This window comes from Balaenoptera physalus, assembly GCF_965194825.1.
Source record: "Balaenoptera physalus genome assembly, chromosome: X".
Classification (NCBI taxonomy): Eukaryota; Metazoa; Chordata; class Mammalia; order Artiodactyla; family Balaenopteridae; genus Balaenoptera; species Balaenoptera physalus.
This window is the reverse complement of record NC_138903.1, coordinates 43,507,294-43,520,927: the sequence shown is the minus strand read 5'-3', so window position 1 is coordinate 43,520,927 and position 13,634 is coordinate 43,507,294. Positions and strand designations below refer to the sequence as shown.

Here is a 13,634-nt window from a genome sequence, read left to right as displayed (position 1 = left end):
AATGGATGGATAAGTGGGTGGTGGGTGGGAGGAGGGATGGACAAATGGACAAATCAGGAGTGTGATGAGCAAATGGGGGATTACATGGATGGATAAATCCATTGAAAGGCAAAAATTGGCCCTGCATTACTGCTCCCCCATTTCCACACACCTTTAACTGCTAAAGGTAAGGCATCCTCTGTGTGCCATGCCCCTTTCACATCATCACTCCATTTACTGCTCCCAACGACACTATCAAGCTGGGCTAACTCTGCATCCGACAAAGAAAAAAACAATGCAAGTCACTTGCTCAAGGACATAAGTCAGTGGCACAGCTGGGGCTTGAACCCACCCGTGCCTGAGGCACTTGGTACCCAGTGCTCTTGCTACCCAGGAGCAGAGCCCTCTAGCGGAGGAGGCATGATTTGAGGCTCCTGGATGTGGACAGATGACGGAGACTGCACCTCAGAGTGGGGCCTGCCTGGGGGAGAACCTGCTGTGGAGGTGGGACCTGGCTTGTCCCCATCTGTACTCCCCTTACCCACCCCCGCCCCCTGACGTTTCACATCCGCAAACAGGACAGTGCTCCAGTCCCACGGCAGCAATCTTGGTTAGAGCAGAACTCTAACCCCTCTAGCACCACTGGGGAGCAGCTTTGGGGGCCTGGCCTCTAGAGAAACACCCCCCAACAGTTTTCCCGCACCCCCCCTTCTCCAGCCTAGGGGGCAGGGAGGGGACACAGCGCTGCATCATTCCCCGTGGCACTCCCCGCTCTGGGGCCATTAACAGACGCCTCCCCATCGATCGGATCTGCTAAGTGCTGCTGATTCAGATGGGTGGGGGTGGGGGCCCCTGGGGGCAGAGGGGGTAGGATCTGGGCAGGAAGAGGGGGGAGTCCAGGAAGGAGGTGGGGAGAATTGGCAAAGCTCCCTGCCACCCCCATTTTCCAGATGACGCGACTGAGGCCCAACCAGCTTTGTAGGAGGCGGAGTCTCCCCAGGGTCCCTCTCAGGCAGTCCTAGGGGAGGGGGCTCTGGGAGCCACGAGGCCCCTCCCTGCCTCTCTCTCCATCTCCCGGCAAGCTCAGAGGGGCGGGGAGAGAGAGCCAGAGGAGGTGGAGAACTTGGGCAGCTCTGCAGAGTGGGGCAGGAGCTCCGGTGTTTGGTACCCTCAGCCCCACCGCTGTTGCCGCTGCTGCAGCGGGGACACAGGTGAGGACGGCCCTATGGGGAGGGGGAGGGGGCCACCAACAGTGCTGTCCTTGTCCTTCCCTGGTCCAGCCCCCAGGCCCTAGCCCATCCTGGGACAGTCCCCACGCGTCCTACTGGACCTTGTCCTTCCAGAGCCTCCTTCCAGGGACCCAGCCCCCTCCTCCTGCCTGTGCTGCCTTGTCCTCTCCCAGGCCTGGCTGTGGCTGCTTCTCCTCTTCCTCCTCTCGTCCTGCTGCCGCTGCTGCTTCTGCCGCTGCCCAGCACATACCACCAGCCCCTCGGGGTGTGGTTTCCCCAGACCAGCCCCCAACGGTGGGACGCAGCCTGATCCCGGCCTTCCTGGGCTCCTGTAAGGCCCAGGAGCCCCCCTCCCTGCAGACACACCCTTTCAACACCCCACCCTGCTCTCCAACCCATTTTGAGGGGGACCCCATCTTCCTCTTATCTTAGTCTTTTTTGATTCTCTGGGTGCTCTGGGGCTGTGCCCAACTTCCTTCCAGTTGAGTCCCAGCCCTGAGGGGTTCTCCAGGTCCCTTCCCTACCCCCTGAACTCTTGAGAGGGTGGACCAGGCTTTCTCAGCCCCCCTGGATACCCTTCTCTACCAGACACCTCTCAGCCTCTGAAAAATAACCTGACCCCATATCTAACCCTTTAGATACCCCACCCCCTTCTCCAGCCCCGCTAGGGGGCCCCACCTCTCCTTCCTTCCCCAGAACTCCGGTAGAGTGTGGACACCCCACCCCCAGGCTATTCTTGGCAGCTCTAGGCACTCCCAAGACACCTCTCAGCCTCTTTACAAACTCCTGGCTCTGTAGCCACCCCTTAGATGCACCAACCCCTTTCCTAGATCGACAAAGGGGCTCCAACCCCCTTATCTTCTCCCCAGAAGTCTTGAGAGTTTGGACAACCCTCCTCACCTCTCTCAGTTCCTTCAGAATCCCCCTCCAGACACTCTCAGCCTCTTGCAAACACCTCTGGTTCCATTTCTACCCCTCCGGATGCCCCGATCCCCTCTCCAACCCCACTAAGCGGTTCCAGTCCCTTCTTCCTTCCCTCAGAACTCTTGAGAGTGTGGACAACTTCCCAGTGTTTCTTGCTTCATCCTAGACACCCCCAGATACCTCTCAGGCAGTGCTGACCCCTCTGGAATCATCTCAGTCTCTCTAAACACTCCCTCAGATCCTTTTTGGCACCTCTAGACGCCCCTCTTCTGCTCCTCTCCATGTCCCCTAGCCCCTTCTCACTCCCTCAAGACATCGCCCTGGTCCCTCTAAGACCCTCTACATGTCCCCCAAGCCCTTGCCCATCTCTCTAGTTCCTCCTCCTGGTTCCTCTTGGCCTCTCTAGACACCCCCAGTTTCCTTGTGCGAGTGGCCCAGGGCCTCTCCAAGCCTCCACCATCCTGGAGACAGCCACATTCTCCTAAAGGCCACCCCCCCCCAAGTCTCCGTGGGCCTGGGGCGCGGCAGGATGGCAGCAGGCGTGGCCACATGGCTGCCTTTTGCACGGGCGGCCGCGGTGGGCTGGCTGCCCCTGGCCCAGCAGCCCCTGCCCCCCGCGCCGGGGGTGAAGGCATCTCGAGGGGATGAGGTTCTGGTGGTGAACGTGAGCGGACGGCGCTTTGAGACCTGGAAGAACACGCTGGACCGCTACCCAGACACTCTGCTGGGCAGTTCTGAAAAGGAATTCTTCTATGACGCCGACTCAGGCGAGTACTTCTTTGATCGCGACCCAGACATGTTCCGGCACGTGCTCAACTTCTACCGCACGGGCCGACTGCACTGCCCACGGCAGGAGTGCATCCAGGCCTTTGACGAAGAGCTGGCCTTCTATGGCCTGGTGCCTGAGCTCGTGGGCGACTGCTGCCTCGAAGAGTATCGGGACCGCAAGAAGGAGAACGCTGAGCGCCTGGCGGAGGACGAGGAGGCCGAGCAGGCCGGGGACGGCCCATCCCTGCCGGCTGGCAGCTCCCTGCGGCAGCGGCTCTGGCGGGCCTTCGAGAACCCACACACGAGCACCGCGGCCCTCGTTTTCTACTACGTTACCGGCTTTTTCATCGCCGTGTCGGTCATCGCCAACGTGGTTGAGACCATTCCGTGCCGCGGCCCTGCACGGCGGCCCCCGAGGGAGCAGCCCTGCGGCGAGCGCTTCCCGCTGGCCTTTTTCTGCATGGACACGGCCTGTGTACTCATATTCACAGGTGAATACCTTCTGCGGCTGTTCGCGGCCCCTAGCCGTTGCCGCTTCCTGCGGAGTGTAATGAGCCTCATCGACGTGGTGGCCATCCTGCCCTACTACATCGGGCTCCTTGTGCCCAAGAACGAGGATGTCTCGGGCGCCTTTGTCACCCTGCGGGTGTTCCGGGTATTCCGTATCTTCAAGTTCTCCAGGCACTCACAGGGCTTGCGGATTCTGGGCTACACACTCAAGAGCTGTGCCTCTGAGCTGGGCTTTCTCCTCTTTTCCCTTACCATGGCCATCATCATCTTCGCCACTGTTATGTTTTATGCCGAGAAGGGCACAAACAAGACCAACTTTACTAGCATCCCCGCGGCCTTCTGGTATACCATTGTCACCATGACCACACTTGGGTGAGTGCAGACCCTGTGTGGGGAGCTGCCCGATCAGTCAATTACACTCACCTTTTCTGTAAAATTAAAAAGGTTAGATAAATGATCTCTCTCTCTCTATTTGAACTTCAATTTGGTCATCTGTAAAAAGTGAGGGAGTTGGATTAATCTCCAAATCCCTCCCAGCTCTGACAATGCCTTAATTTTCAGGTCAGGAGACTTGGGTTCAACGATGGTCTTAGCTGCACTCTTTCTGTTGACCTTGTTTTCTCTGGGCTAGTTTTCCCCTCTGCAAAATGAGAAATGATGATCCCTTCAACATCCAGAGGGGATTCAGTGACATCATGGTTATGAAAGTTATCTGAATGTTTCTGGTGCAGGATAAATAGATATTCGCTTTCTATCACCCCTTTTTCCATCTTGAGGACCCATGTCTCTCAACCCTTTAGATTCATCTGCTGTGTGGGGCACTACCTCTGTGGCTCGGTGATTCCTTGATGTTTCCCCAGAACAAGATATTTTCAGCATCATTTTTTTTTTTTTTTACTGCCAGTTCTTGAGAGGAAATGGGATAAATGCATCAGATGAAATCACCAAACTCATGTTGTTCTTAAAGACATTGTCTAGGGCAGATACTGTGGTCCTTTTCTAAATTCCTATCACTGGGATTAGGTATGCAGTTGCTGCTCAGTATCTGTTGAACGGATACATTGGGATTACTCAGTACCTCAGTAGTAGAACAGAAAAATTGATTTGAGGTTTCTAAGAAGTAGAAATTAACTCTGGTTGGAGTTTCAGGATTGTATTGACAAATACTGAGCACTGAGAACAGGTTGGAACTGGGTATTTTGATGTCTTTTTATCCTATTCAGTCCTCACAACAACCCTGGGAGGATGTCTCATAGTTGAGGACACAGTCAGAGATGACACATCACAGAGCCAGAAATGGCCAAGTTGGAGAGACTTTCAAATGAGTCAAAGTAAAGAAATAAGGAAGAGGCATCCTGGGGGAGGGGGTTGGGGGCAAAGGCCTAGAGGCTGAAGACTGCAGAGGCTGCGTTTCTGTGGAGGGGATCTGATTGGTCCTGTGGTTAGAACAAGAGTATGCTGTGTGATTTTGAGCAAATCAGTTATGGAACCTTGCTGAGCTTCACTCCCCCCACCCCCAACCTAACAAGTTGGTAAGATTGGCTCTGCTCCATCTCCATGGGAGGGGGAGTGGTATGGAGAAAGGGAGGGAGGAGTTTCAAGGCTCCCCCCCTATTTTTTAATATGAGGACAGTTTCAAGGCTTCCCCTGGGGGAATAAGACGGGGTGCTACCTAGAGAAGGTAAGACAGACACAAGCAAAACCAACAGAGCACTGCTCCCAGGACTCAGAGCCCCTTAGCTGGCTTGTGGTGGTGGGACTCTCTCTCCGGGAGGCTATATTTACTGCCTGTGACTTCCTCCTTCCCCCCTATGCTTGGTATTAATAGATTTCCAGCTGACTCAGATGCCCGGTGCACGGCTTGGATGGGGGCAGCAGACAGTAGGGGCTGAGGGCCCATTCCTCATTTGACCCCCACTGGTGGCCAGAGAGGTCATTCCCCAATTTTTGCAGAGCAAGAAACTGAGACCAGAGAGTTTGAGTGCCTGGCCAGGGTCGCAGAGTGAGTCAAGTTGGATGGGATGCAGTGGGGGACTGAGGAGTGGGTGGGTATTTTTCTTGACCTTGGCTTACCTCCCCCGGCCCCAGCTACGGAGACATGGTGCCCAGCACCATTGCTGGCAAGATTTTCGGATCCATCTGCTCACTCAGTGGCGTCTTGGTCATTGCTCTTCCTGTGCCAGTCATTGTGTCCAACTTTAGCCGCATCTACCACCAGAACCAGCGTGCTGACAAGCGCCGAGCACAGCAGGTAACTGCACCTTCCATCTGAGTACCTCCTATTCCCCACACCCCAAGCCGGTCTACTCTTATGTTTGCCCACCTGACCTTCTATCTCCTCCTCTCTCTGTAGAAGGTGCGCTTGGCAAGGATCCGGTTGGCAAAGAGTGGTACCACCAACGCCTTCCTGCAGTACAAGCAGAACGGGGGTCTTGAGGTGGATAGGGGCCTGGATTGGGGTGGGAGGTGAGCAGTGATGGGAGGAGAAAGGTGCTGACCTCATCCCTCTGCTCTATCCGCTCCAGGACAGCAGCAGTGGGGAAGAACAGGCGCTGTGTGTCAGGAACCGTTCTGCCTTTGAGCAGCAACATCACCACTTGCTGCACTGTCTAGAGAAGACAACGGTGAGGCCTAATGAGAGGTGGTGTGGCAGAATGAAGGGGGTCCCTTTGCCACCAAGCCAGCTCCCTCCTGGGATGGGAGGCTCGCTACTAATTGTGGAAATCACACAGGGCTTCCTGGAAGAGGCCCCAGTAGAGCTGAGCCTTGAAGGGTGGGCAAGGGAAGGGAAGAGAGAGCGACTTACAGAAAGGAAGGAATGGCCTAAGCAAAGGCCTGGGGGTGAGATCAGCTTCCTTGTGGTGCCCTGTGACCATGCCTCCCTTCTGCCCACAGTGCCATGAGTTCACGGATGAGCTAACCTTCAGTGAGGCCCTGGGCGCTGTCTCGCTGGGTGGCCGCACCAGCCGCAGCACCTCCGTGTCCTCCCAGCCAGTGGGGCCTGGCAGCCTGCTATCCTCTTGCTGCCCCCGCAGAGCCAAGCGCCGTGCCATCCGCCTTGCCAACTCCACTGCCTCAGTCAGCCGTGGCAGCATGCAGGAGCTGGACACGCTGGCAGGGCTGCGGAGGAGCCCTGCCCCTCAGAGGTAAGCACACTGACCTGCTGTGCAACCCCTCTCCCGGGGAAGTTCAGAGCTTGGACCAAGGGGTCTGAGATTTCATGACTCCAGGCCTCCTAGTAAGTCAAGCTCAAACCCAAACTCCTCCATGCTGGAAGCTTGGGCTTATCTTGTCTGGAACTCCTCATTTTTCATTTGTACTTTCAATAAACATTTATTGAGCATCTACTGTATGCTAGGCACAATTTGGGGCATTTTGGAATTCACTTTAGTTTAGGAGTTTAGTTCAATTTTGGCAGTGAATAGAACAGACAGAAATCCTGAGCTTATGGAACTTCTATTCTAGTGAGATGAGACACTTAAAAAACAAATACACAGATGATGCAGTGTGTTAAGTGCCAAGGAGAAAAATAAATCAGGGATGGGGGATAGAGAGTGTAGAACAGGGTGTGATGCAGTTTTAACAGTGTGGTCAGGGAAGGTCTTGCTGAGGTGACATCTGAGCTGAGATCTGACGGAGGAGAGGGAATGAGCCATGTGGATACCTAGAGGGAGAGCTTTCCAGGCAGAGCAAACAGCCTGTGCAAAGGCCCTGAGGCAGGAATGGGTCTGCATGTTAGAGACACAGCCAGGAAGCTTCTGTGAGTAGAGTGGAGTGAGTGAGAGGGAGAGTGGTAGGAGGTAAAATCAGAAAGGAACAGGGACCAGATTGTGTAGATCTTACAGTAGACTGTTGTGAGGACTCTGGCACTGCGAGGAGTAACCACAATAGATAACACTTTTATGTGTGTGCTCATTATGTTGCAGACACTACTCTGAGCACTTTGTATCATTTATTATCTTATTTAATCTCCACAACATCTCTGTGAGGTAGAAAACATTGTTATTCCCATGCTACAGATGAGAGAACAGAGGTTTAGCGTGGTTCAAGTGGGATCAGGACTATTTGACTCCAGAGCCCTCACTCTGCACCACCATAATTGAGGGTGCAGGGGGAGCATTTAGCACAGTGCCAGGGACCCAGTAGGCACTCAATAAATGTCATGATTGTCGTGGCAAGTATTAAGATGACTTTTTAAGAACCTTCCATCTTCCCACCCTTATCCACAGCCGCTCAAGCCTCAATGCCAAGCCCCATGACAGCCTTGACTTGAACTGCGACAGCCGGGACTTCGTGGCTGCCATCATCAGTATCCCCACCCCTCCTGCCAACACCCCAGATGAGAGCCAACCTTCCTCCCCTGGTGGTGGTGGCAGTGGGGCCAGCAGCACCCTCAGGAACTCCAGCCTGGGTACCCCTTGCCTCCTTCCCGAGACTGTCAAGATCTCTTCCCTATGAGGGACGGGCCTGCCCATCCAGAGCACTCTCCCAATTCTTGGAGGCTCCCTTCCAAAGCCATATTTTGGGGATGCAGAGAAGGGCAGCCTGGAGACCCCTTCTGCCCCCCACTGAGAACTATGCAATGGAGTTCCATGGAATGGCCCACCTGGTGGGGAAATAGCCAGGGAAAGGGAAACTTCCCCTACCCCAGACAGTTTTCCTTGTGGGAGCTGAAGCACTGGACTTCCTCAGGCCCCCAGCCTCCTTGCCCCAGCACACTGGGACTGGCCCCTCTACCCAAGCGGGCCTCCTGCATGCTCCTCCCCTCAGGAGTTCTGGCCCAAGAAGAAGAGGTGAAACTTCCTCTTCTCTCTGGCTGAGCTGTGGACGTTTGGGGGTTCAGAGAAGAGAACCCTCACTTCTGATCTGGCCTCTAGAAGAAGTCCCCACCCTCCACCGGGCCCAACAACTCTCAAATTCCGAAGCTTGGAATGCAACCACAGGCTTCATGGGCTGTGGCCTCAGCAGTGACCTTGGTTCAGGGGTCAGGCTGCCTTTCCCAACACACACAGATAGCACAAACACCACCCCCCTTCCCTGGCTGCTGGAAACGGGTCCCCGCAACCCCGTCCTCCACTGGGCCCCCAGCAAACTCTAGCAATAGCAGCTGCTGCCGTGACATTATGCAAAGCCTCTGCCCAGTTTGCTGCAGTATTACATCTGCCCTAATCATAGGGGCCACCTCTAACTACTCCTCCTTCTCTCTTCTCTGGCTTGCTTCCTTCCTGGGTTGGGCTGGAGTCTGGACTGGCTGAGATAAAAGCCTGGCAGCTGGCAAGAGCTGGGCTGTGTTTGGAGATCATGGGCTGATTCCATGTTCTTGGGCAGGAGTCCAGAAGTGGCAGAGGCTGAGGCCTGGGTTGTTCCTGAGCTCTGGGAGTTGTAGGAGGCAGGAGGAACTTCTTGATCTCCTCCTCCTCCCCGACAATGCCTGTTCACATATCCCTCTCTCTTCTCCCTCTTCGGTCACCTTCCGGAACTCTCTGTCTGCTCTCAGGCTGAAATCTGGTATCATCTCAGGTTCCCTGTCCCCAGCACTGTCCCTGTGGAGCTGGTGGCTGACAAAGATGTAGTTTCCATCAGTCAATAAAACCTGAGAGGAGAGATGAGGATGAGCACCTCCTGGCTCTGTGGGTTTGGGGCTGGGTTGGGCTGGAGGGGTTGAAAATACTCCAATTTCAATTCCTTTTAACTAGTAGAAGGGCTGTTATGGGAAAAGGTATGGGAGGTCGATGGTTGCTGGTGTGTTGTGGAAGATGGGGATCTAGGAGAAATGAAAGAGGGTGCTCGAAGAGGTGAATCTGCAGCCAGTGAGGTAGGCTAGGAGGTCCTGAGACGTGCCCCATGGACATAATCTGCTCTAGCCCCCTCACTCACAGATGGGGAAACTGAGACCCAAAGCAGCACACGCTTGGTTAGAGGAGACTTGAACCCAGGCTTCCTGACAGCAAACAGCTCTGAACTGAACCCTGATGAAAAGCATCTCTCAGTTTGGCGAATTCCCCTTCCTTGTGGATGTCCCCTACCTGTATTCTCTCTTCTGGACTACTGGATATACTAGACTACTGTAACTGAGCTCTGTGGAGCACAGAGAAGACAGACCTTGGATTCAGGTTGACCTGGATTCCAGTCCCTGGGTAAGAGAATCACTTATCTTCTCTTGCCTCATTTTGCTAATCTGTGAAATAATCATTCATTCATTCACCAAATATTTATTAACTGCATATCATGTGCTAGCCCTAGGGGTACAAAAATGGGCAAAGTAGACATCATCTCTGATCTACAGAGGTGAGCATGGAAGGCAATTAAGCAATTATAATATAGTGTAGTAGAACCAAGATTAGTGGATTACAGAAGCATATAGATGGCAAGAGAACCTAACCTGGCCGAACAATGAGTCAAAGTTAGCCAGGCAAAAGACAAAAGAGTGAAAATGTTTTAGGCAGAGGGAACAGCATGTGCAATGACCTGGAGGTTAGAGCGCCAGCTCAGGGCCTTGGGAAACTGAAGTGGTTCCGCACAGCTGATGAGGAGAGTGTGAGACTGTGATGAGGGTGAGGATGTAGAGGTAGGCCAAATCACAAAAGGCCTTTGAAGCTATGATACAGATGTGGACTTCATCCTAAGGATGATGGATGGGGACCTCTGAAGGCTTATAAACAGGAAAGTCATCACGAGTTTTGTGTTTCAGAAGGATTATTCTGGCTGTGGGGAGTGGGTTATAGAGAACCAGTCCTGGAGGGAGGAAGAACAGTGAGGAGGCTTTTGCAGTTGCCGAGTTGGCAGGTGACAGTGGCTTAGACGGGATCATGGCAGTAAGAGTTGGAAAGTCAAGAGATTTCAGAGATAGGATTGGCAAGATTTAGGATTGACAGGTATGTGGGAGTTGAGGAAGAGGGAGCAGTCAGGGTTGACTCCCAGGTTTCTGCCTTGGGCAAAGGCTGTAGGGGGTGCCATTCATTCACTGTCAAAGGGAACATCAAAGCTGTTGAGCACACAGTGACAGGCACATAGTAAGTACTTGGTGAAGGTTAACTACAATTATTATCATAAGTTCAGTTTTAGGTGTGTAGTGCTGGACAAATATTGAGTAGGGAGTGGGATACATGTATCAAGTAAGACGGTCCTGAGAAGATTCAATGTGATAATGTGCACAGGCATTTGGCACAGTGTCCTAAACACAATAAGCCCAGTAAACGTGAGTCTTCTCCTCCCATTAAGTCTCATGAGCAGAAAACACCACCATAGTCTGTTTATTACTAACACCCTACAGGGAAGAACTTCAGCTAGGGTTGGCATCTGAAGGGAGAAGGTTAGGTGGCACTCAGAAGAGCTTTCTGATGGCCTGTATATGGCTTGGCTCCTAAGACTGGCAGGGAGCCCTCACCTCTCACAACAACTTCTTGGTTCATGAGCTCATCTCAACTCCATAACTACTCCCTGAGGTAGGCTGGGCAGGCATTATCCCGTTTTACACATGGGTAACCTCAAATTTGAGACACAGTGACCTCCTCAAGGTCATACAGTTGGTAATGGTCCACCGTGCCTGGGACTGAGGTCTTCCTGACTCCAAAGCCTGGGATTCTTTCCACTGCACTGCAGTGCAGACTAATTTACTGAGCACTTACTAGATGCCAGGCACAGCACCAGACCCTTTGCAAGCATTAACCTCTGATCCTTAAATTGGGATTATCATTGCCATTTTACAGAGAAATAGAAATTGAGGATGGGGTGGCTGTTAAATGACTTGCCAGAGATCACTCAGGAGGGGCACAGGTAGGATTAGCTTATAGCTCTCCATCCGTTCAGTAGCAGAAATTTTACCAACCTTATTGCGAGACGCTGGTTGCTGACAGAGCTGGTTTATAAACTTTGCTCGATTCAGGTAAACACAGTTGGGGGGAGTTGTTGGGCGGGGGGGGAAAAGGCTGTGCCGCGCCTGCGCGCTAGCCACAGGGGCGGGGAGGTCAACGCGAGGGCAATAGTGCGCCGGTGCCAGAGTGGGCGTGTCTGCTTCCCAAACACCCACTGTCCCAATGGTGCACGTCTGTCCCAAGGTTGGCCCGTTCGACTTGAGTGGTGGCATGTCTTAACCAATCACCGCAGAACTCGGCCTGTTGCCAGGGTGAAGCCGTGCCCGCCTCTCTACTGGATGCGGATTTCTGGTGGGTGGAAACGGAAGTGACGCTTCAGGGGCTAGCTAAGCTCTGGGAGTGTTGATATTTTCCAGTCAGTCCTGCTGACTGGGGCCAAGTTGGAAGCCCGGAAGGGAGGCGATTTAAAAACTGTCGTGCGCGGGGCAGGCCACGCTGTCCTGTTGCAGTGCCCTCGCCTGCGAGTCAGAGCTTCGGGGAGACAACAGCACAACGGGACCGAGAGGAAAGGCAAGGAACAAGGGTGCCGACTTTGACTGAAATCTGAGACAGAGGGCAGGGGAGGGCGATCGTTCGCTTCTGATTGGCTCGTGGGCATCATCGAGGACCCACGCAACCGCTTCGATTGGTTGGTGCCCTCAATTGTTGTGGCGGCGGCGAAGGTTTTGCCCACGTACTTCCGAGCGAGAGGCGGGGCTGTGCCCCGGCGCGCCTGCGCAACGCCCCGGGCCCCACCCGGTAGTTCAAGAACCTGCGAGGGGGCGGGGCGAAGAGGTGCTTGTTTTGGTTCTGTTTCCTTTGAAGCCGAAGGCCGGAACGAGCGTAGCAATAAACTTGCTGGACTTGGAGAGAAGGCTACGACAAGCTCGCCGCGGTGCCTTCATCTTGGACTTCACATCCGGGTTCACCGGCCGCGTGACCCGCGCACCGCCGACGGTTCGAGAACCGGTGCCTCGATCTCTTTATCTGGGTCCCGGCGATCCCGTCGTGCTTCGCGCACCACTGTAGCCCCCCTTATCCGGGTCCTCTCCCGGCGTGCCCCGCGCCGAGTTTGGTGGGGGGTACTCGGCGGTGCCGCCATGACTATTCTCCCCAAAAAGAAACCGCCGCCTCCCGACGCCGACCCCACCAACGAGCCGCCGCCGCCCGGGCCGCTACCCCCGGCGCCTCGCCGCGGCGGGGGTGTAGGCGTGGGCGGCGGCGGCACGGGTGTGGGCGGCGGCGATCGCGACCGTGACTCGGGCGTCGTTGGCGCCCGTCCTCGAGCCTCGCCACCGCCTCAGGGCCCGCTCCCGGGGCCACCGGGTGCCCTCCATCGCTGGGCGCTGGCCGTGCCGCCTGGCGCCGTGGCAGGCCCCCGGCCACAGCAGGCCTCTCCTCCTCCTTGCGGGGGCCCCGGCGGTCCCGGCGGCGGTCCCGGTGACGCGTTGGGTGCCACGGCAACGGGCGTGGGCGTGGGCGCGGCGGGCGTGGTGGTGGGCGTGGGCAGTGCCGTGGGCGTGGGCGGCTGCTGCTCTGGGCCGGGTCACAGCAAGCGGCGGCGTCAAGCCCCTGGGGTTGGCGCGGTTGGCGGGGCAAGTCCTGAGCGTGAGGAAGTCGGCGCAGGTTACAACAGTGAGGATGAGTATGAAGCGGCTGCAGCGCGCATCGAGGCCATGGACCCCGCCACCGTCGAGCAGGTATGGGGGAGGGGTGACGGGTGACTGGGTGTGGTGGACGGGATGCCCAGACTGGGTAGGGACCCAAGGAAGGCTATTTGAGATCGCTCCAAGGGGCCTTTGTCTTCTCTCTGAGCCTGGCACTCTTTTCTCTGGTAGTGGGGGTGTGAGAGATCCTCTTTCCCCCGCCAAGGACTTGGGGTTAGAGGCCCCAGATAAGATAGAGGACTTAAAAGCGGGGTCTGTGGTGTCTTCTAGCGCCCGTAGTTGTCATTCTGGGCCCAGGGACCTCATCGTGTAGGGCCAATAGGTAGGGACTCCCCAGGAGAGACAGGCAAGATGGAATGCCTCCTGAGAGGGGAGTCTCATGACTCTCCAAAGGACCTTGGTCTGTGTTCAGTGACTTGAGATTTCTTTTTCTCTGGGATGAGAGTCTAAGACTTCTTCTCCAGGGAATACAAGTAAGGTGGAGATCTCAGAGATATGAGTGTCCCCAAGATACCAAAACCGTTTCAGGGGTCTGAGACACTCTATATAGGACAACCCCCTTCTTTTTCTCAGGGGGATACAGCACAGGACCATGCAGCAGTGGGGTCTGAGACTCCCTCTTCTAGAAGTCAAGGGCCTGACACACACACATACATACCCCTCTAAGATCCTCTTCCCTATGGGAACAAGGGTCAAAACCAACA

At 55.1% G+C, this 13,634-nt stretch overlaps 2 protein-coding genes across 4 annotated transcripts in view; both read left to right on the top strand.

The window, feature by feature from the left end:
• Positions 1-1,011: 1,011 nt before the first annotated feature.
• KCND1 (potassium voltage-gated channel subfamily D member 1) lies at positions 1,012-8,816 on the top strand. Its single transcript, XM_082446551.1, has 7 exons — positions 1,012-1,190; positions 2,539-3,782; positions 5,499-5,661; positions 5,764-5,847; positions 5,936-6,034; positions 6,306-6,556; positions 7,640-8,816. Exons 2-7 carry the CDS (start codon positions 2,662-2,664, stop codon positions 7,866-7,868), a joined length of 1,947 nt encoding a protein of 648 aa, XP_082302677.1. The 5' UTR covers positions 1,012-1,190; positions 2,539-2,661; the 3' UTR covers positions 7,869-8,816.
• A 2,809-nt stretch (positions 8,817-11,625) lies between these two features.
• The window catches only part of OTUD5 (OTU deubiquitinase 5), a 28,511-nt gene continuing 26,502 nt past the window's right edge, over positions 11,626-13,634 (top strand). The window contains exon 1 of one of the 3 annotated variants that reach the window (XM_082446538.1): positions 11,626-12,963. In XM_082446538.1, the coding sequence (XP_082302664.1) occupies positions 12,364-12,963 (600 nt within the window). In that variant the 5' untranslated portion in view covers positions 11,626-12,363. The remainder of the gene's footprint in view (positions 12,964-13,634) is intronic. The other 2 variants (XM_082446536.1, XM_082446537.1) reach the window with 2 other exon arrangements.

Bases quoted from the DNA above. Each gene is read 5' to 3' on its own strand.
- KCND1 (XM_082446551.1), top strand. From the start codon at position 2,662: ATGGCAGCAGGCGTGGCCACATGGCTGCCTTTTGCACGGGCGGCCGCG. The intron at 5,662-5,763 runs GTAACTGCACCT...CTCTCTCTGTAG, and splicing joins ACAAGCGCCGAGCACAGCAG to AAGGTGCGCTTGGCAAGGAT. The intron at 6,557-7,639 runs GTAAGCACACTG...CCTTATCCACAG, and splicing joins AGGAGCCCTGCCCCTCAGAG to CCGCTCAAGCCTCAATGCCA.